The sequence below is a fragment of the Stigmatopora nigra genome, chromosome 20, assembly GCF_051989575.1.
Source record: "Stigmatopora nigra isolate UIUO_SnigA chromosome 20, RoL_Snig_1.1, whole genome shotgun sequence".
In the NCBI taxonomy this organism is placed as follows: Eukaryota; Metazoa; Chordata; class Actinopteri; order Syngnathiformes; family Syngnathidae; genus Stigmatopora; species Stigmatopora nigra.
Window position 1 is genome coordinate 8720958 of NC_135527.1, and position 24210 is coordinate 8745167.

Here is a 24210-nt window from a genome sequence, read left to right on the forward strand (position 1 = left end):
CGGAAACTTTAGAGCCACTCATCATGGCGTCGGTGTCCTACAATAGCAACACTTTGGAGATTTGTCAGGAATATTGACAGTGCGTTTGGGGACAGGCTCATTGAAATGCAGCTCAGCAAAGCGCCTAAAAAGAATCCCAAGCGAACCCAGTAAGGCGCAGACAGATAAATAGCGGAGGGAGGACGGGTTAGGACTGGACAAACTTGCTAATCCCTTCACCCAGTTACAAGGTAATGGCTATTTGTCTATTTTGCCGTCTAGTTTTCCTGCAACGCTTCTTTCTACGCATCTGTATTTTATTTAACAAATCGTATTCGAGCGAGAGAGACTATAAGGCGCACTTAAAAGTCTTAAATTGTCTCCAAAATAGACAGGGCGCCTTATAATCCAGTGCGCCTTATATATGGACCAAAACAGAACACCAAAAACAAAAAAACACCACTGTCGGATATTTAAAAAAACACAAACGCCTGAACTGAAGTAATACTGTTAAATATGCAGATGCCATCTTAGTTTACAACATCTTCCATCATATAGCTCCTCCCCCACTGCCCAAAAAATCCAAAACATCAACAATGGCTGGCTCTACAGGTGACTGTAAAGTAGTGAGTGCATCATAACCTGGAAATCAATAGCAATTACCCTATTTTCACCACTATAAGGCGCACTTAAGTCTGAAATTTTCTCCAAAATAGACAGTGCGCCTTATATATGGAAACAATGTCATTCACTGAGGGTGCGCCTTATAATGCAGTGCGCCTTATAGTTGTGAAAATACGGTATTTAAAGAAATACCACGGCAGCGTGGCCCTGGTGAATGTTTAAGCGGCGTTGACGGAGTCCATTGATCCAATAACCTTTGAGCGATGACAACCGCGGTAAGGTTGTTGATCTCCTTCCCCCGCCTCGTCCCTTAAGATCCACGCTTAGTCACGTGGCGCTTTTACCCGGGAGCGAATCTCGTCTTTATTTTCTTAATGGCCAGAGCCCGGGATCTAAAGCTGCCTCTGTCAGCACAATAAGGCCGCCATAATGGATGCTAATCATTCAGCCAGCCGTGGCGAGCGACGACGGCCGGCTCCGAGGAAGCCGGGGGAAGAAGAAGAAGAAAAAAAAAAGCCCCTTCCCTTGCTAATCCTGGCTAATGGCTTCCGCGGAGGCAAGAGGAGAGCGCAAGGCGTGCTAATAATGCGGCCGGGAAAGAAATAGAGTGTTTGGCGCTGTGAAAAAAGGGGGAGGAGCCTTGCGGAGATTGATAAAAGACGGGGAAACCACTGGGGGTTAAAGACGACTTAAGTTGAAACTTTTTATAGCACCGCAAATGAACATTTAAGACCAGGGGACAGTTCTAGGGTCGTGGGTTTGATCCCTGTGGGTTGCTTGGGGTTTCTTTGGGTACTTCAATTTATGCTACATTCCAAAAACATGCTAGCAAGGCTAATTGTACACTAACTTATCACTAGGGGTGACTGCAATTGGTCTTTTGTCCTGTTTTTCGCTCCAATTGGCTACTGATTCTGTTTGTGATAGACTCCAGCACCCTCTGCGACCTGCAGATTCAGAAAATAACTGACTACCTGAAATTTAAGACCTTTAATCTTTGTGTACTATGTTGGATTTTGTCTCAAGAAAACCTAAAAATAGACAATGATTGGTCTTTTTGCCTTTTGTTCCCTCCGATTGGCTACCAATTCTGTCCATAATTAGCTGTGATAGACTCCAGCACCCCCTGCGACCTCTGGATTCAGAAAATAACTGACTACCTGACATTTAAGACCTTTAATCTTTGTGTACTATGTTGGATTTGGTCTCAAGAGAACCTAAAAATAGACAACGATTGGTCTTTTTTCCTTATGTTCCCTCCGATTGGCTACCAATTCTGTCCATAATTAGCTGTGATAGACTCCAGCACCCCCTGCGACCTGCAGATTAAGAAAATAACTGACTACCTGACATTTAAGACCTTTAACCTTTGTGTTTTATGTTGGATTTGGTCCAACAAGAGAACCTAAAAATAGCAAATACCAAATCTGTCCATAATTAGCTGTGATAGACTCCAGCACCCCCTGCGACCTGCAGATTCAGAAAATAACTGACTACCTGACATTTAAGACCTTTAACCTTTGTGTACTATGTTGGATTTGGTCTTAAGAAAACCTAAAAATAGACAATGATTGGTCTTTTGTCCTTATGTTCCCTCCGATTGGCTACCGATTCTGTCCATAATTAGCTGTGATAGACTCCAGCACCCCCTGCGACCTGTGGATTCAGAAAATAACTGACTAACTGACATTTAAGACCTTTAACCTTGGTGTACTATGTTGGATTTGGTCTTAAGAAAACCTAAAAATAACCCGCACTGGAAAATAAATCTAGATAAATACATTTACCACAACCTGCCTTGGTTGTAAGTTTCCCTAACTTGGGCGGGAGGATTTTCATATGATTTGCTTTGCTTGACTGACTGTATAAAAGGAGGGACGGCATTGGAAAAAAGGGGGAAATAAAATATGCCTCGGAGTCTCCCATCCAAAATAGGTCAGATTTTTAGCATCCGGACAAAAAAAAGCAGGACAAAAGCAGGCGTCTTCCTTCTTCCCGTTGCCCAGAATGAAAATGGGATGGCGGGGAGGGGTGAGTTGGGGGTGGGTGGAGTTAAAAAACCCTACGCCAAAGTCGATGGAAGAGATGAGGTAGAGGAGATGAAGAAAAAGACACGGTAGAGGATCACAAAAGGAGCTTACAGTGACTGTGTGTGCGTCCATTGCTACTGATCTTACATTCCACTCTTGAGCCTTTGATAACCCGTAGAAAACGGACACATCTGTGATTTTCTTCGCCATCTCAATCTTTTAATTAATCTGCGATAAGACTCCAAACGCCGTCGATCCAAATCGGCCCAGCGGACAGACATCCCATGCCCCTCGGAAGCTTCAATGACAAAATCTAAAGGGGGTTTGGTTAACTCATTGGTCGCCATTTAACGAAAAAACGCACTAGAAATTGATTTTTCGTTGTAGATGCGAGAATTGTGGAAAGGGTATTTGTCAGTAAATGATTTAAAAAAGCTTTTTGTTGATATTGAAGCAGAGAAATGGTCCATATATAAGGCGCACTGGATTATAAGACGCACTGTCTATTTTGGAGACAATTTAAGACTTTGAAGTGCGCCTTATAGTGGTGAAAATACGGTAGCCACGCTTCCCGCGGGTTGGCACGCGTTCTTGTTTGCTTTGTATCGCTTTGCCGTCGCTCTTGTATGCAAAATCCTCGCGCGATTTTATCGTTTGTTCATTTGGCGGCGCCGCTACGAGATCAAACAGCGAGCAGATTGATGCGCCATCCGCGGTCAAATCTCTAGTTGATGGAAAGGGGAAAGAGAGAGAGAGAGAGGAGGATAAAGAGAGTCTGTCGGGAAGGAAGAGAGTGGTTTGGCCCCGGGTCGAAGAAAAAATGGATTGTGTTTGCATTCTGGTTTTTTAGAGTAAATTGAGTTACGGTTGGGGGTTAAGTTAAACTACCGCGGGATGTCAAAATGCAACAAAAAGGATGATTAATAAGAGTTGGCATTTGTAGTCCAATTTGTTCCTCCTGGATCACTCTGAGAATGGCCGCCAGTCCATGACTCACCCAAGCCACGAAGCCGAGTGACGGCTCGGGATTGCGGTCACTTTTTGATTGACAGCTAAGTCACCGAAACGGAATACAAACAACAGACGTGTTTAGGTAAAAGTGTGCTCTAAAAAAAATGGGTTGATTTAAACTAAGGGTGTTAAACCATGGTTCGTGGGCTGGGCAGACTATTTTTAGATATATTTTGATTTTTTTGTTTTTATAAATGAATTAAAAGAACTGGATTAAAAGGCCGGAATATTTAAATTTTGTAGATTTACATCTATATTTATTTTAACATTTTTTTAATATATTTTTTAGATTTTTTAAAATGATTTTTGAACTAAAAACAGAGGAAAAATGGATTTAAAAATGACAATTATTGATTAAAAAGGGGGGAAATGAGTAAATTTAATATACATCTATACTCTTAATATTTATTTGTTCATAAATCAGAAAGTCATCATGATTGACTTTCCTGGGCCATAAAAAATGATGGCTATGGACCAGATTTGGCCCCCAAACCACCTTTTTAACACACATGCTGTAAACTATTGTTGCTGTCTTTCCCTAGTCAAAGTTACTGTGTGAATAATATTTTTAAAAGCCGTTTTTAACAAAATAAAAGCCGTTTGTCGATTTTGTTCAGAAAATTAGTTCACTCTGATAAATATGAAATATACAAAACAGTATTTGCCAGCTCTACAAATGAGTTACGAGTACTTTCAGTTGGGTCAAACCACCATTCAGCTACCCGCAATTCCCTGTCACAACCACTTGGACGCCATGTCATATTTTTTGGTCCGTTTTTGTTATTCCTACAATGGTCTGCCAAAATTACCTTTAAAATAAATGTGAAATAAAACATACGGAATGGGTAACATTAGCATATTTTGTAAGGATTTTAACTCTGTCGCCACAGTGGAAGCAAATACTATATTTCCTATAAAAAATAAGAGAAAAGGCTGCGAAAATGAACAAAAAAATCTCTGAGTGAAAGCCCGAGAGAGGAGCTTTGGGGGATCTGATTTCACAGCCGCTAATGAGCATTCAGCATCGGTCTCCGCCTCCTTCGCCTCGCCAGCTAATGCGTGACTGACAAGCCGGGGATTTTTTTTTGTTGCTTTGAGGGGGTCGATTGGGCCGGAGTCAAAACACCCTGGATGCGCGGGGGTGCTAGTGTCAGGCGTCTGACCGCTTTTGAGGACCAGATTTGGAGATTTTGGAATCCCAAACCAGGTTTTTGGCAGCGTAGGTGGCAACATCAGGGTTAGATTGTTTGTATTGGACATGTTTTTGGTTGTTGTTTGTTTTGCCAGATTACTGGGATGCTAAAATTAGCCCAGGTGGGATATGCCATGATGGTTGAATAGTCAAAATGTGGGGATTATTTTGAGCCATTCCACTGTTAGCCTTTACTACTCATTTGTATACCAGCTAAAAAATACTAAAACATAACTTGAAGAACTGAACTTGTAGTCTAAAGCAGTAAATTGGACAATGTTTTTGCCGTGACCGGACGTTTGGTCGCTGGTCTATTGGTCACTGGTCAAATGTACTTAATTATTAAACAGTACTAGAATATTAAACACTACTAGAATATTAAACACTACTTGGATATTAAACAGCACTTGGATATTAAACAGCACTTGGATATTAAACACTACTTGGATATTAAACACTACTTGGATATTAAACAGTACTAAGATATTAAACACTACTTGCATATTAAACAGTTCTTGCATATTAAACAGTACTAAGATATTAAACACTACTTAAATATTAAACAGTACTAAGATATTAAACACTACTTAAATATTAAACAGTACTAAGATATTAAACACTACTTAAATATTAAACAGTACTAAGATATTAAACAGTACTTGCATATTAAGCAGTCTTGCATATTAAACACTACTTGCATATTAAACAGTTCTTGCATATTAAACAGTTTTTGCATATTAAACACTACTTGCATATTAAACACGACTTGCATATTAAACAGTACTTAGATATTAAACTATCTCTCTCTTGGGCGGATTGGATTTGCGGGTCATGCAAAAAAACTGGAAAAAAAACTGTATTTTAAGAAAGAGTCTGTAGCTATGTTTTCACTCCCAGAGTATTAGTTCCAATACTTTGAATATGCAACTGAAGCTACTCGAACTGTTGACCTAGGACCATAGCAATTGACAACAAGCTAGCCAAATACCACCATCCAAAATTCCTGTTGATGTATCAACGAACCTAAGCCGATAAAGACTTTGAAATGCATCCAAAGCCATCACAAAGCTTCCGAGTACACATCCAGGGGAATTCAAGCCTAAAATACGGCAAAAAATACCTTGAGCAGACCAATCTTAAGACCAGAAGGAACAAAAGTCAGAAACCAGTCCAGAATATAAATATATTTCCTTTAACCGAGCCTAATTTTCTATTGTAATTTCTCCTGGCAAAACCACTACAAAGTCACCAATAGCCAAGCCAAAAGAAACAAGCTAAGGTCACTAGCTAAAGTCTTGCATTGTTAATCCAGTCGGGATTCCGTATCTAGGGTAAACCCTTCCGAATCCACGCGCTACTTAAGACCCTGCTTGACCCACGTGACCAATCTCAACCCAGATGTCCCTTCCGAGGGGGACAAACTCTAGCGCAAAATACATTTTTTTCCCTTTTTTTAACTAAGCAAGCGTGTCAGTTCCCTAAATGAGGAATTTGTCCAAGACCAAAGAGAAACTTGAGCTAGCATATCTTCATTTTGCAGTGCAATACGTTCAAACGGAAATCCTATTTTATTCATGCGCTTTCCGGCACTCGCTATCTCCATCACCCCCTCCTTCCTCTCGGCTCGCGGCGGTGGTGGTGGTGGCTAGCGCGCAAATTAATTTTCAACTTGTTAATTCTCTTCCACACACAAAAAAAATGATATAAAAGGCTAGCTGTAGAGTAGAAGAGAACTCCAAAAAACCAGTCCTAGGTGACCCTGTTTGATTTCCTATTTGCCGGAGACCTATCCGTGAGAAATTGCTTCAACCCGATCAAATTTTAACAAGATTGTGACACTCTAGTCTTAATGGAAGGGAGCCTCGGCTACAACCCAACACGCCTCGGGGTTGAAAGGGTCATGTAAAGGAATGCGGGTATTAAATCGACCTCGTTAGCGGCGCCAGGGAAGAAGAGCGACAAGGTAGCGCTAACCTTATCGCGCCGATTTACAACCCAACCAGCCATTCGTCTCTTTTTGCTACCTTGTTAGTATTACGCCGAGGCTCCAAAGTATTGCGATAAGCAGAGAGGGAGATGGGAAAATCAGGGGAAGGGAAACGAGGGTGATGGATGACTCACGTGGGGTAAAATTACTGATGGACAGACCTGTAACGGAAAGGGGGAAGACAAGGGGAAAAAACAGGGCGATAAGGACAATAAGTATGTTGAGGTGTCGGATATTTGGTCACCGGTTAAATGTACTTAGATAAAATATGGGAAAACTATGGCCTGTGGGCCACAACTGGCCCGCTAGGCTTTTTAATCTGGCCTGCCGAAGTTGTCCAAATATTTTTTGGTTTACCCCAAGATGGCGCTGTCATGCAGAAGCCATTGGCAGTAGCTGTGTCCACTCTTATTTGTTTTTGGTGTTTTACAGCCCCTCTATCTTTTTTAAATATTTTAATACTTCTTAATACATTCCTGTACTTACTTTACTTTATACTTTTGACTTTAATGATGAGTGATGAGTATGTTAATATTTTAGTCCTTTTTTCTATTTATGTTTCATATTTACTGTTAACGGATGCACTTTTTTATATGTATCCTATCATGTGCTGACCCCGCCCATCTGTCAATTTTTTTAAGTCAATATGGCCCCCCCTGGGTACCAAAAGTTGGCCCACCCCTGACTTAGATATTAAACAGTACTTAAATATTAAACTCTCTCTCATGAATATTATTTTAATGAGCTGGTTTCAACAGTAAACTCTCAACGACCAAAAGACTGGCGACCAAACGTCCGACATGGGATAGAAACTGTAGCCTTACATGTACTCACTTCTCTAATCTTTGTCAAACCAACTGTGGCGCAAACTGTCAATTTACAGACTTAGTCGGGATATTTCTTGCGAAAGCGCCATCTGGATACGAAAAAAACTTTAAAAAATCGACTAAAAAACGCACCAAAAAAGCCAGTCGGAATAAAACGGATGCAACCTGCCGTTGAGACGACTTGTCCTTTTGTCGACTGGAGAGTTTGTCGTGGCTGAAGATTTCTCCGAAGGACACAACGTACCCGCCTAAGTATTGATTCCGCATCACAGGTACTTCAGTCCTGTGTACTCGTCGCGATTGTGTGTCAATCCCGATGTCAGCGGAAATCAATAAGCGTCTCTCAGTCATCCCCGGCTAGCGGTTAGCGACACCAAGCTACGGGGTTCGCCTATTCGTCGGAGGGGGGTCTGTTACAAAGGGGGGGGGGGCTTTTGTGGAGGGGTTCCATCTGGTGGCCTGTTCACCCTCGCTGATGAATAGTGAATTCCTGGGCTAGCAGATGTTGGTTAGCTAGCGGGAAAAAGGGGCTCCCGGTGGGCAGACACAGGTGGACACTGTTTACAAGAGGTGGACTTCCTTTAACCTTAGATTAGGCGGAGCTATTATTTATTCTGAATGGCAGTGGCCCGTCATTAATTAGTTGCCGTCGCCAGGGTGGGGCGTACAATACGTTTGGGCTTGACTGGAAAACGTGAGCAGTTAAAGCCGGTTTCCCCTGGCACGATTAATAGGTGATTGGACGTTTGGTGGCCGGTCAAATGTACTTGGATATTAAACAGTACTTAGATAGTAAACTCTCTCTCTTAGATATTAAACTCTCTGATGAATATAATTTTGAGAGCTGGTTACAAAAGTACTTAGATATTAAACGGTACTTAATATTAAACAGTACTTGGATATTACAGGACTTTGATATTACAGTATTTTGATATTACAGTACTTAGATCTTAAATTCTCTATTAGATATTACAGTACTTAGATATTAAACTCTCTCTTAGATATTACAGTACTTGGATATTAAACTCTCTCTCATGAACATCATTTTGAGAGCTGACTTCAACAACAAACTCTGCCACCATTTGACTGGCGACCAAAAGACTGGGGACCAAAACACCAGCGACCAAACGTCCGAGCCCCGATGAATCGAACGCCTATTTTCTTTTGAGAAAGAATGGAGCGGAAGCGTTAGCCAAGTGCCTCTGAGGGAAGGACTATTTTACATGCAGATTAGCGGGCGTATCGCCATCATCGCACACTGATGTGGCGGCGTGATAGAATCCGTGTCTTTGATGGCGCCCCCTTTTTTTTGTCCGTCTGCTGCCGGAACCCGTTTTTTTTTTTTTACAAAAGAAACACGCACTGATCGGGTTCTTCCGAGCCGGTAGAGATGGTAGAGATTGGATTGTAAGACGCCGATTTAGACGTTGTAGCAAATAATGTTTACGTGTTTGGTGTAGCCATCTTTTTTTAATCTCTCGCCGCGTATCTTCATTATCTAAAAAGTCCGCTTTCATCTTAATTCTATTTTAATCCATCAAGCGTTCGGGAGTTTTGACCTTGCCACATCGCGGTTAAGATAATACGGCACCCCCGGTGGAGGGTGGAGGTATGTGACGTAGGGTAGCGGTCAGTGGGGATTTAAATCATTTGTTTGGGTCATTGGATTCTTCATCATCGCCACGAGTGTGTTGGATGGAAGCTGTCACGATAAGGACGCTTGGCACAGGAAATGATGGCGTAAAGGAATAATGAGGGTTTTTTTTTTTTTTTTTTAAAAGATGATGAGTTGAAAGCACGTAGCAGCCGCCGCTAATCCATCTTCGTTTCCTATTGGATGGCAGTCGCCATCCCGGATGACTGAAGATGCTAAATAGAGTTGTTTATCATCTGTGGCAAGTATAGACCAGGAGGTCACGTGGTTTATTTTGAGGATTTTACATTAAAATATAAGGTAATAATTGGAATTTTTGGTTTAAAACAGGGGTTAGGAAGCTTTTTGACGAAAAAGAATTTATATTTTTTAATGTTATTCCTTGTGAGGCATACTATGAATTTAAAAGTTAAAATACATACATGTAAATGAGTGCCTTACCCTTAAATTTTTGTAATTTCAGTACTCTTAAAGTGGAAAAAAAGAATATTTCTTTTAAATATTCTTATACTGTTGCTAATCAATAAGAGGAAGCATTCCAGAAGAGTCTACTGCAAAAAAAATGAATATTAAAGTACTTCTAGATGTAATATCTCAGTTCTGTCACTAGGGATTTCCTTAATTTAAGCTCACAGGTTAGCAAAGAGCCAGATGCACTCACCAAAAGAGCCACATGTGGCTCCCCCGAGCCATAAGTTCCCTACCCCTGAACTACTGCAAAAAAAGAAGATTAAAGTACTTCTAGATGTAATATCTCAATTTTATCAACACCAATTTCTATATTTTAGCTCACAGGTTAGCAAAGAGCCATATGCACTCATCCAAAGAGCCACATGTGGCTCCCGAGCCATAGGTTCCCTACCCCTGCTTTAGAATAACATTACAATTTAAAAACATATTGAATTGAGGCACAAATGAGGAGGAATTCTCTTCAATCATTGATTTGACGTTTCATATTAGCTCATTAGTGATGAATAAAAGACAGAGATGAATAATTCTATTGGCTCTCTACAATGGCCGCCATTTTCTATGGTCATGACAGCTTTGTGTTTGGGCGCTTGTGTTCACTCAGCCTCAAAACGCTCAATGCGGCAGAACAAGTTAGCGTCTCGCTCTCCCCAAGACGGGCAGGAGGCCACTTTGCATCAACTCCGGGGCGATCATCCGGCGCCCTCGCCCACACCCGTAGCCGTGTCACAACACGGCGGCCCGCGGCGGACGCCAGCCGGCCGTGGCGTCCCGCCGTTCGGACGCGATCACGCTCTACCGGACTTGACAGGCGCGTACTTTTGACGGCTGGACGTCACGTTGAGATGACAACAGCGAAAAACATGGAAAATACACACGGGTGAGATGGCGACTTCCAAGTCTGTCCATGTCAAGGACACGTACGTCCAAATCCGTATGGACTTTTGCTGTCTCCTAACAAAAAATTCACTGACTACCCGAAACTCAGAATTAAATCTCCAGTCTATCAACAACAGCAACAACAAAAATCCCCTCAAATATCCACAAAACTGAAAAAAACAAGAAGCAATCCGGATATATAAGTCATGAGAACTGAACTGACCTTAGATGAACAATGACCGGACATTTGGTCGCCGGTCTTTTGGTCACCGGTCAAATGTACTTAGATATTCAACAGTACTTGCATATTAAACAGTACTTGCATATTAAACAGTACTTGCATATTAAACAGTACTTGCATATTAAACAGTACTTGCATATTAAACAGTACTTGCATATTAAACAGTACTTTCATTTTAAACAGTACTTGCATATTAAACAGTACTTGCATATTAAACAGTACTTGCATATTAAACAGTACTTGCATATTAAACAGTACTTGCATATTAAGCAGTTCTTGCATATTAAACAGTTATTAGATATTAAACAGTACTCGGATATTAAACAGTAATTAGATATTAAATAGTACTCACATATTAAACAGTACTTACATATTAAACAGTATTTACATATTTAACAGTACTTGGATATTAAACAGTACTTGGATATTAAACTGTACTTAGATATTAAACACTACTTGCATATTAAACAGCACTTATATATTAAACTCACTCTCTTTTAGATATTAAACTCTCTTTCTTAGATATTAAACTCTCTCTCTCATGAACATAATTTTCAGGACTTCAACATTAAACACTCTGTCACCATTTGACCAGCAACCAAACGTCCAAACACCGAAATGAAGCCTTCCTCAAACGAGTCCATTCGTACTTAAGCATTTCACTAGCCCCCAATGAGTGAGCTAAAGGGAAATACCAAAGAATATCCAGCCCTAAAGACCACCCCCCTCGCCCCAATTCCAATTTAAAGGAACAAACAGCTGTAGGGCTACTACACGAGTGGCGATTCTCAAAACGCATCCCTTAAGAAGCGTATCTCTTTAGACCAGTGACCTAATCCGCTTCTTGAAGAGCAATTAAAAGTTGAGCGCGGACTTGAAGAAAGAAACCGCGTGAGCTCTCTCCGGCACCCCCCCAACCCCCCAAACCCCCTTCACCCCGGTCTCAACAGACGCGGGTGCCTCGGCGCATGCTAATACGGTAGCGTTAGCCTTGGCGCTGCTCCAAAGACACAGTAGGAGAAGAAAAGACTTTGCCCTTCAATACCCACTTTGAGGGTCTCACCAAGACGACGGTTGTAGTTTTTGTGGTTTTTGTGGGGGTATCAGCTGGGTTTTTTTGGGAATACCGTATTTTCACGACTATAAGGCGCACTTAAAAGTCTTAATTGTTCTCCAAAATAGACAGGGCGCCTTATAATCCAGTGCGTCTTATATATGGAAAAAATAAAATGTGCCATTCATTGAGGATGCACCTTATAATCCAGTGCGCCTTATATATGGAAAATACGGTCTTTAGCTTCTACAGTCAAGTTTGAAATAGAACAAGGCTGGAAAACTACAAAATCTGTACTGACACTGATAAATACACAAAAATATATTGAATAAACAATAGTACTTCAACCAATAGTGGCCTCCAGGCACAATAAAAACAAAAAACTTACTGTATTTTCACAACTATAAGGCGCACTTAAGTCTTAGATTTTTCTCCAAAATAGACAGAGCGCCTTATAACCCAGTGCGCCTTATATATGGGGAAAATGTCATTCATTGAGGGTGCGCCTTATAATCCGGTACGCCTTATAGTCGTGAAAATACGGTACTTGATTCTGGTTTCTTACAAGAGGAATGTACATGTGGAGGCAGGGCTGTAATTGAAGACAAGGGGCTATCAACCGGACTAGAACGTGATACTTTAGACTCAGTGGGAGTTAGTTCCGTTTATTGCCAACATTCCACAGACTCACCCCTGTTTGAATCCCCCCTGGCCACTCACTCACAAGAGAGCATCCACAATATAGTCTTTGTAGCTTTTAGGCTAACCTGTAATGAACTAAGTTGACGGATACCCTGATCAGCTTCCATTTGAAGGACCACCCCCCCCCCCTTTCCCTAGGAGAGGATTGGTCAGCTTGACAGTTGTCTGGATTCACACCAGTTTGTCGGTCTCAATTGGCCTACTTGGCAATCTTAGCGTATCTCAACCCCGTGTCTACTTGCCCATTAAAAATGAATCTGGGCATTTTTCAGACCGTGTTACCCATTTTTTCGCTCACTCCACGCAAATGTGGACTGACTTGTTCCGTCTTCCTGTCTAGTTTCATCATCTCTTGCCATCTGTTAAAAGTATTTACAGCTGGAGTTACAAAAAAAATGCCAGCAAGTACTTAAACTTGAAATAAGCTGGGAACGGGCTACTAATTCCAAACGACGTGCTAACCAATTCGGAGCTCGTCTCGCTGACAGTTTGAGGCCGAGAGAAACGGTAATCAAATCCGAGGAGTCGTACGTTATTAGCGGCGACGTGGCTTTGTTTGGGTGGGCCTTGAGTCAGAAACTTTACATGTTTCCTAATCTTAGAAATGGGCCTTCAAAATATACCTGTATTGCCCATCTGGAAAGATGGCAGCTTTACCTAAATCCCCCATGACTGCGGCATCTGTCTTTCAAATCATGGCCACGCCTACTTTGCCACAAAACCAGCTCCCAAATTCCCGCCTGGAGACCACCGACGCCCAGGTTTTCTCTCTCGGAGAAGGCGGAGCATCTGCTAGCTATAAAGTGTACGCACGCTGACTTTTAATGAAAGCCGTACATTAAACGGCGTGCTCCAAAACGCAGCGTGAGGTTAAGCCGGGCACTTTATGCCCGGTGGCTATCTCGTACGGTTGTCGGCTCACGAGTCGAGCGGCTCGCTGGGCGTCTGATCTTTTTTTTCCCGCCGTTGAATTACAGAACGACCGCTCTTTCGTCTTAAGCCCAGTCAGGGGTTGCCAATATCCGCAATAGCACTTGCAAATTGACCATTAGCATAAACAAACTTGTCTTTCAAGCCTTTTATTGGCTTTACCCTCGTAAAAAAAACCCACGCAAAGTAAAGGTTAAGAAGAAAAAAGCTTTTGCTTTAACGAGCAGGTCATGTGTTGGTTAGGGGTGCTTTTCAAGATGGATTTGATTGGCAGGGGGTTGAACTTTAAGGTCAGGAAGGTGGTTAAAGGGGGGGGTCGTGTACTTGGTCAGGGGTAACAGATTTATGGAGGGCAGGCATCTGGGGAAGGGGGAAAAGTTGGTGGTGGCGCTATTTTGAAGATTTGATTGATAGACAGTTTGTTTTTGATGATGGGATATAAAATAGGGAACCAAAACTGCAAAAAATGAACCAATTGGATGCTAGTTATAGTCCAAATAGATCTGGTTCTTACGTTTCATCGGATGGGAGGCTGTCAGTAGGTTACAGTCCGTAAAGAAATTGTTTAAAATAGGACAAAATGAAAGGGAGAATGGTTTTTTGGTTGAAAATTCACAGTGAACTTATATTGTACTATAACCTTTTCAAAAAAACTGCATTAGATTTCTAAACTTTTGCAAATTTGTTGCTATTGTCGCCAATAGACATGAAAAGTTTGCATTTAAAATGGATTCCAAGACAAATATGACAATCAGTGACCGTTACATTAGAAAAAAAACTAAGAAGCAAAGGTCATGATGCAGCAGGTGCCAAGAACCAATTCCAATCCAAAACCTGCAGCAATCCAGAAGCACTATGCAAAACAAATCAACTTTACAGCTCCGCCATTTTGACTATTTGACTGACAGTTTGTTTTTAACAACACCAAACAAAAAACAGGTAACAAAAACCACCAAAAATGAACCAATTGACCGCTACTAATACTCCAAATACATCTAATCATCTAATACAGGATCACATTACCGAAAAATCGCAGTCAAAATGGATTCCAAGTCGTCAGCTATAGAGAAAATATCACAATCAGTGACCGCTACAGTTAGAAAAATAGCAAAAGAGCAAAGATCACAATGCAGCAGGTGCTAAGAACAGATTCTAATCCAAAGCCCGCAGCAATCCGGAAGCGAAATACAAAACAAATTAACTTTGCAGCATTCAGGGGAATCCAATATTTCCCCCCTTTAGCTTCATTTCCACAAACTAATTCCAACTCTCCCGCTTTGCAATTCATTAAGCAAAACATTTATTGCATTTGTGTCACCGAGAAAGCAGTTTTCCCAGGCAAAGCACTCCGCCTGACCCCTTTCACGACAACACCCAAAAAAAAACTTTCCGGTGCCGAAACCCGGGACCAAAAACTAACATTTAACGTCTTAACACTGGAGTGTGGTTACAAATACTACAAAACAAAAGCCATTCCCTTCTGGATCTCCGCTTTTAATTACACAACAAATGTTTGGCTATCCGAATGAGATCCGCATGAATATTTATACCGATTCATTTGTCGAGTGTTGATTGTAATTACACGGAAACATGATTTATTGCCAGGATTGCCGCGCCAGGCAGTCAGCCAGATAAAGCGGACTAGGTGGAAGTAAATAAAAAACAAAAAAAATGCATCTTTGTATTTAAACAGCGGTGCATTGTGGGGAAATTGACAAACAATTCATATTTTCCAATATTATTTCTTGTGAGACATACTACAAATTTAAAAGTCAAAATACATTCATGTAAAAAAGTGCTTTATCCTTAATTTTTTTGTAGTTTCACCACTTTTAAAGTAGAAAAAAATGAATATTTCCTTTAAATAATCTTATGCTGTTGCTATTCAATGAGAGGATGAATTCCAGAAGAGTCTACTGCAAAAAAAATGAAGATTAAAGTACTTCTAGATATTATATCTCAGTTCTCTCAGAATATTTTAGCTCACAGGTTAGCAAAGAGCACTCATCAAAAGACCCACATGTGGCTCCAGAGCCATAGGTTCACTACCCCTGATCTACTGCAAAAAACTAAGATTAAAGTACTTCTAGATGTAATATCTCAGTTCTAACACCATATTTTAGCTCACAGGTTAGCAAAAAAGGCCAGATGCACTCATACAAAGAGCCACACGTGGCTCCCTAGCCATAGATTCCCTACCTCTACCTTGCTTGCATTTAATTCTAGGTCACGGGTGTCCAATCCTATCCTTGCTTTGCAAAGCATACCCACAATTCCTTTGACTTAATAACCGGCAGAGTCTGCTCTGAAGCCATTATCTTTGCCCATCTATCTCCCCGTTCTGCAGCTAGCCTCTACGAGACACTCCGGCAGGGATTGAGAGTTACAGAGGCGGCGGTAGAGTGACTAAGACAGAGGAGAGAGGGGGGGGGGGCGCTTGTGCTTTGATGAAATGCTCTTACTGCTTAACTCACTGACACTGCTCGATACCACCTTCGATCAAGCAACGCCGATCCACGCCTTGGCAAAGACTCCGCCATACGGGAACGCTCTTATCTCTACCTTGGCCGCAAGACTCGCGGGGGCGCTCATTCACCCCCGGCTTTCTTCGATAAATAAGTAGAAAGGCATTCTTTCCCCCCGCGGGCTAGCCATGTTTACCGGTCTGGTCCTCCGAGAACCGTCTAGGTATTTGCGAGCGTAAAAAGTATCGGGGGAGGATAATCGGTCCTTCGCCGGGGGGATGGCGACCGAGTTGTGCCGCCGAATTGGTCAAATGAGTGAAATAGCGACGCTAGCTCGTGTACGCCCCCTTTGAGTGGCCTTGGAATCTACAAAAAGGCTCGAAAAAGTCTAGGACGGAGATCCCTTTTAAGCGTCCCTCTTATAGTGACCCCAAGCCATTTGGTTTCTCTTGTAGCCGTTTCGCCGAGTGACCTTCTCGGTGGTGAGCCAGCCCCAGGACCCTCACCAGCAGGGATCGCTGCAGAGCTGCTACGACAGCGGTCTGGACGAGTCCGAGACGCCCAGCAGTAAGAGTTCGTCGGGGCCCAGACTGGGTGCTCTACCCCTACCCGAGGACAGCTACGAGAGGACTACGCCGGATGGCAGTGTCGGTGAGGCAGAGCACATGGAAAATGGTAGGGGCAAACACTGAAAGGGAGCTTGCTTAAGATAAGATAGAGGGAACACATAGTACATGCACATACTGCAGTAGAACCTTGAAGTAGGACGGTAGGGCGTATAGAATAAACGAGTAAGGTCGTCTCGTTTTTTAGCAAAATCAACCTGAGAATACGGTATAAAAATATGCGTATGATACAAAACTCAGCCTCGTTTTTAGTCCGTTTATTTTCTATTTGACTGACGCCCCCCCTGGTCGATTCCCAAGGAACTACATCCATCGACTTGTCTTGAAAATAGTAAAGGGTGGAGCAACCACGGGAGGCTAATACCCTACTTGAATTGGTAGGAAGCTGTGTTGGCAGTTACTGAGTGTTTTTTTGCCTGGAGGGCCGTATGAAAGAGCTAATATTTTTCTAAACGTGGGATAGACCTGCTCCCCGTAAAACGACATCCTTCCGAGTCAGCCAGAGCGCTAACACAAGACGCCAAGTCACTTAAGCGTCCTTCAACAAGACCTTGACTCAATCACTTAGGCGTGGATCCTCCTTAAGAGTCCGTCACTCAACCACATAAGCGCATATATAAATACTATTATGGAAGGTCAAGGTAAATATTAGTTTACCGTTCAAGACTACGTACAAAGGCGGGGCTTACTACTTGTTTTCTGACCCCTAACGGCTTTCGACTTCTATCTTTGTCTTCCTAACGCCTACCTTTGGCTTAAAGACCCTGAAAAAAACCCACGCTTGACAGCAGACATTAAAAAAAGGGTGCGTTGTACGGCATCTGGAATGTTGCCGCCATGTTGATCACCGTGAGCAGCTGGGCTCTTTCACTTATTCATAAGCTCACCCCCAACCCCCACACTCAACTAGATATTCAAAAACAGTGAGCATCCCGAGTCAATGGCGGCTTTTCCCAAGCTCTTGGACTTTGTCTACAAATGATCGACACACCTAGAGCAAAATTTCTACCCTCGGAATCACAGTGTATGCAACAACGCAGTACTGGACTCAAGCCAGACTGGTTTTTACAAGTTAGACCTGGCTAGTACTTGACTCAAGACCCGACCTGCCCTTAAACTTAGCTTTTTTTGGTTAAAATGTCGGAAAGAGAGTTACCGGGAGTTATAAAATCGTTAAAATGCTACTCCGAACCTTAAGGATGATCACTTGCAGATAGGTGAAGCTTTTACTGGCACGAAAACACGGAGAGTTCATTCACGCCAAGTTGAGAGACGAATGAAGACTGCAGATATATTAATGCCTCTACAAGGAGTAATAGTTTGTCCAAGTACTTCTCTTTCACCCCTAGATCCAGGCCAAGGAGTTAACTGGAAGAGCACTGACGTTGTAGTCCAATAAAATCAAAATATTGTAGTCAAATTATTGTTTTTTCATTGGTTTTCGGCAGAAATACCATCCATTGACGAACTAATACTTTTGGGTCAATTGTGTACATTTTGGGGATTTCTGGGGTCGTGTCCAAGTATATTTTTGGTTGATTTGAGGACATTTTTCGGGCCACTTGCTTTGGATGTTGTGTGGCTTTCTGGTCATTTTGGAGTATTTTATATTTTTTGACTTTGCAGTGGGAGCTTGCACTCCATTTTTAGTGCACAACTGTGTTAATGAGGTGGGCCAGATGGCACAAAAATTGTTTCATAAAAAGAATTCATATTGGAATTAAGTTGGTCCGGGGTTCGATTTCCGCTGTTTAAATCTGTGTCCTTCACAGAGGTCATGGTTTCCCCGCAAGCGCAAATTAAAATGGCCGGAATAAGGCATAACTGGGGTATATACAGATATAGATATACATAGATATACTTAGGTAGATATTCTTAGGTAGATACAGATAGATAGATACAGATAGGTAGTTGCAGATAGGTAGTTGCAGATAGGTAGTTGCAGATAGGTAGTTACGGATAGGTAGTTACGGATAGGTAGTTACAGATAGGTAGTTACAGATGGGTAGATACGGATAGGTAGTTACGGATAGGTAGTTACGGATAGGTAGTTACAGATGGGTAGATACAGATGGGTAGATACAGATAGGTAGTTACGGATAGGTAGATACAGATAGGTAGATACAGATAGGTAGATACAGATAGGTAGATACAGATAGGTAGACACATATAGGTAGTTACAGATAGGTAGGTACAGATAGGTAGTTACCGGTAGGGAGTTACAGATAGGTAGATACAGATAGGTAGGTACAGATAGGTAGATACAGATAGGTAGTTAGAGATAGGTAGTTACAGATAAGTAAGTACAGATAAGCAAGTACAGATGGGTAGTTACAGATGGGTAGTTAAAGATAAATAGAGATAGATAGAGATGGATAGATAAATAGAGATAGAGATATAGAGATATATAAAGAGATGTATATAGATAGATAAAGATAGTTATAGATATATATATAGAGAGATTTATAGAAATATAGAGATATATAGAGATAGATATAGTGATAGAGATAGATACTCTGAAGGGTCATAATTATGCGATACCAAAGCTAGTTCTGTTAGCCCACTCAACGACACCCTGCCATGGATTTTCCATCCAAGCGTTTTGATTAAATCCACAACATGTCAGCGGCCTCCATTTTCTTTTCCCATTTGATAGCACGCGCCTCCAAAGCCGTCCGCTACTACTCCTCCCCATTTCTTTTTTGTGATATCCCTCCTCGGGCGAGGCGACAGCGGGCGAGATAGGCAGAACAAGAGCGCCCTGGCGAGATAACGCCGAACCGAGGCGCCGCCAAAAGAGTCACGTGACAGAACAGAGATGGAACGGCAGGGCGGCACGGTCTAGAAATTAATTAATGAATGGAGAGGAAGACGACGGGGGGACGAGGGGGACGAGGGGGACGAGGGGGAGGGGCCTATCACACCGAGAAGTGATTGATCACGGCTCGGCTGGAGCAGGCAGGTATTCAAATCGTACCCTGGTGGCACATCTAGAGGTCAGGCTTGCTCTCTAGCGCACCCCCATGGCTCCTTTCATGCCCATTACGAGGAAAATATGCCACTCAGAAGGAAAACTACATTATTTTCTGGACTATAAGTCGCATTTTACTTCATTGGAGGGATGGGCTTGCTACCTTTAGTCCTATGTTTAACTCTTTTAGATATATTATTACTGTGGACAGCTATTATACAAGTTGGCATAGTTTTTAGACCTTAAAGGGCAATGCTAAAATCAAAAAAAACTATTTACGAGTAAGATATTGGACAGAAACGCAAAAAAACGCACTACAATGGTCATATATTTCCCAAAAAAAACTAAACTAGAACAATACTGTTAACCCTGAGTGATCTACGAAGTATTTTTTGTATTTTTTTTCTGGATCCTGTCCGCCAGACTTTGACACAAAAGGCTGGAGTGGCCCAGCGCGTCACGGGCTAGCGTTAGCGTCATGAATGTTTCATGAAGGCCGGGCACTATTTAAGACTCTCGTTCGGGGGTTGCGCACGCCAACATGGGTCCATTAGGGGGAAGGAAATTGCGTATACGCACGCACGCCAATATTTGCAGCTCGTATTGTTGACCTATTTAAAAGCGTAGCGATGTAGCGTAGCGGCGGCGTACACAAGACGTGTTCCCGGGCGTCATTGTTCGCGCCGACTTGCCCTCCTTTCTCGGATTTGGAAGCCGCAATCAAACGGCGTCAGCAGTATGCAAAGACTCGTACTTAACAACTCGCTGACGGCTCCGGAATTAACGCAAAGGGGGATGGGGTGGGGTTCCTGGCTGCCATTTTTGGTGTAAATATGCGTCCGGGAGATGGAAATGGAGCAGTCCCAGCTAGTTTTTTGGGGATTTGGTTTGGGTTATACCTTGGGTGATATGGTGGGTGACCCGGGGTCTTGTTCTGGGGGTCTTAATGGCCCCCCTCATGGGCCAAAATAGACAAGGGTGTCCGGCTCAGGAGCCATTTTAGATGTAATATTTCAATTTTTTTTTTAAATAAATAGATTAAATTAACTAGATTAAAAACCCTGAATATTCAGTTTTTTATAGATCTAAGATAATGTTTATTTAAGATTTTTTTAAATATACTTTTAGATTTTACAAGATATTTTTTGAACTAAAAACGCAGAAAAATGGATTAAAAAATGACAATTTTTTATTTAAAAGGGGGAAATTAGGATTTAATGTGTTGTTTACCTTATTAAATAAATCAAACTATTTGAAAAGTAGTAGGTTAATAGGTTTGGACTCAATTATTAGTGGTTATTATTATTAGGGAGGAATTATTATTGGATTTGGGCCCAATATGTTTTCTATAATTAAATGTATACATTCAAATAATGTTAATAGATTAGATCATTTTATTCATTAAATATTTGGGGAATTTCATTATTATAGTGGCAAGAAGGTAAGAAATCAATAAAATTTAATATACATCTATACTTTTCATTTTAATTTAATCCTAAAACAGAAATTTGACTTTCCCGGGCCACAAAAATTGATGCAGCGGACCAGATTTAGCCCCTGAGCCACCACTTTGACACCAGTACTGTAGAAGACCCTTGATTGGACAATAAGAACTGATATATACCCTCAACATTTCAGTAGTTGTTTCGATTTGGTCAATAAGTCCCGAATATGACTTTTTGAAAGGCGGGTCAACCATAAATCGTCAATTCATCCGGCAAAAAATCATAAATATGCACTTTAAAAACTAAAAAATGGCAGCTTTAACCGACTTGAGCTCAGGGGGGGTCCGGATTAGCCCTCACGGAAAGAAAGCACAGATTAAAAAAGCCGAACAGATGGTTTTGCCAATCAAAAACGGCATTTCCCGATTGTTTGCAATCTCCGCCGGCGTCTTTTGATTTTTATGATTATTACTGCCACTACTTTAAAGCGACTTTACAAGAGTATTCGGGGTATTAACCGGGGCTTAAGGCCCCTCGGAGCAATTCCCCCAAATGCTCCTGGATTGACCTTTTTAACGGAATCAAAGTCCAAATCCACGTCAATACATACGTGTGGACGGTAATCCCTCTTCGAACTGTTTTTTGGCTGAACTCAACATGGCGGTGTGTTTTTTGTTGTTTTTTTTGGGTGAGGAAAAGGAGAGCTATTTCATTTTTTTTTCTTGGGCGGATTAATTGCGCGCCGGCGCTTTAATCTGAGGAGAGGCTGACGCAAATATAAGAGGGTGAAAATAATGAGAAACAAATATGGCGAGAGTACTCGGCTTAATGAAACGGAACGTCCGAGGTATTTTTTTAACCGCCTTTTGGTAATGAAATTCCTCGGAGGTTAAAAAAATATGCTCCTGTTTTTTTGTGTTGAACTGAAACTGGCCGTTTGAAAGTGGAGTAATATTCAGGTGATTTTATCAGTAAAAATTTGGTGATTATTTTCCTATAGTGCTACTTTTCTAGTTCAAGCTAGGCTATATATATTTGTCGGGGGGGTTACCCTATTCTCCATCCACGCGCATATACGTCGCCGTTAAAATTGCCTTTAAAAATCGTCTAATTTGACTATTTCTCGCGTATAAGCCTCACAATATTCCTCTCCATTTCTAATAGGAGTACAAATATGACAATTTCTCGCATATAAGCCTCTAATAACTCAATATTCCTCTCCAATTTAAATAGAGAGTACAAATATGACAATTTCTCGCATATAAGCCTCTAATAACTCACAATATTCCTCTCCAATTTAAATAGGGAGTACAAATATGACAATTTCTCGCATATAAGCCTCTAATAACTCGCAATTTTCCTCTCCATTTTAAATAGGGAGTACAAATATGACAATTTCTCGCATATAAGCCTCTAATAACTCACTATTTTCCTCTCCATGTTAAATAGGGAGTACAAATATGACAATTTCTCGCATATAAGCCTCTAATAACTCACAATATTCCTCCAATTTAAAAAGGGAGTACAAATATGACAATTTCTCACATATAAGCCTCTAATACCACAATATTCCTCTCCAATTTAAATAGGGAGTACAAATATGACAATTTCTCGCATATAAGCCTCCCCTGATTCCCAATTTTCCTCTCCATTTTTAATAGGGAGTACAAATGTCTTATTTTGAAGGGAAAATCTTCAGAAAATCATCTAAGCAGGTTAGATTGTCATCACTCGCCGGGTGAGAAACGCATGCGGCCAATTAGAAGGCTAGAAAAGGTAGGCGCCGCTACTTTTGTGACTAATAATAGCCCGATAACTGGAGACATCTGTAAAATTGGGTTGCGTTGCCATGAGGATGTGTGAAAATTCAAGGGGGACGTTTTCAGGCATGTACAGGTGAAATATTACGCCATTTTAAGATCGGTTTGGACTTTTGTTGACGCTGATCTGAGCAATGAGTTGTCGGAATTACGGAGAGAAGAAGAGGTCGCCCACGGAGTGATTACCCTCGACGTAAGCCGCAAAATAAGGCTGGTACTTTTTAAGAAGAATAATTAGACATTAGCTGACGGGTGTACCACTGATTTTTGTTTCCTAGCTTGCTCTAGTTTGGAACTATAATCCTCCCTTTGTGGATTGCGAGTATTAGTACGTCTTATTTATTTTTTTGTGTTCTGGCAATTAGATTTGACACATTTTCATACAGAATTTTGAAGTATACGTCAATGTATTTGGGATTTTTTGGGGCGGAGAGATAAACTTTTGGTTCGGAAACTGTCAATCAAAGTTGTTTTGACCTGGTGGCGTCAAGGCGTTTATTTATTTGGGCTACCTTTTTGCATTTTTTGTTAAGGAGAGTGTCCTTAACTTCGGGAAAAGCGGAAACTGGACATATTTGCGGCCATTTTGGCTCACACGGCTCTTAAAGTACGGCGCCGGAGGTTTCAATTAGAAAACGGCGCCGGGTAGGAAAGGTCAACGGCGTCCGTGGGATTGGTCGGAGCTCGTTTGAAGACTAATTTGAGGCCGACTTCAACTTTGAATGTGTCGGTGCCCAAGGTGGCGGGAGCGCCGTGATTCCCCCCCGCGCGCCGCAGCCGTCATTTCGCATTAGTCTTTCTCCCGGCTTGATTTATTCAGACGAGTCCCTGGGCGCCTCATTTTAAACGCTTAGTCAGGCTAAATAGGATGCGTAATAGCCAAATATTTGGCTGTGTAATCTGGGAAAACCAGAGCGTTTCGCCGTTGCCGTAGCAAAAAGAAGGCGGGGCTACGCTGCAGATTTTTCTTAACTTGATGGAGCGGACATTTTACAGAAGGGAATGAAGCGTGAAGTAAGAAAAACAATGGCAAAATGTTTTTATCTACGGTTGTGTGGTCTCCAAAAAAAGTGAGTTTAATCGGTGTGCTGGAAAATGATTGGTTGTTTAAAAGTTCTGTGATTGAAACGAGAAAATTTCTGGAGGAATTCATGCGTTAAAATTGCACCCGTAACAACAAAAAAAACATTTTGGTTAATAATAACAAAAGACTTCTATAGCAGCCAATTGGTTAAAATAAACATACTTTGCCGTATGCAATAATATGAATACAGTCCAAGATAGTAATAAAAATACATCTTTTTT

General features: G+C 41.6%; 1 protein-coding gene across 6 annotated transcripts in view; it reads left to right on the forward strand.

Moving 5' to 3' along the window:
• pcdh7b (protocadherin 7b) overlaps positions 1 to 24210 on the forward strand; it is a 64350-nt gene that overhangs the window by 20452 nt on the left and 19688 nt on the right. For 2 of the 6 annotated variants that reach the window (XM_077742151.1, XM_077742154.1), the window contains exon 2: positions 16499 to 16694. The exons of 2 other annotated variants lie outside the window; for them this stretch is intronic. In XM_077742151.1, coding sequence (XP_077598277.1) covers positions 16499 to 16694 — 196 coding nt within the window. Of the gene's footprint in view, positions 1 to 16498; positions 16719 to 24210 lie in introns of all 6 variants that reach the window. 2 more of the 6 variants (XM_077742153.1, XM_077742149.1) reach the window with 1 other exon arrangement.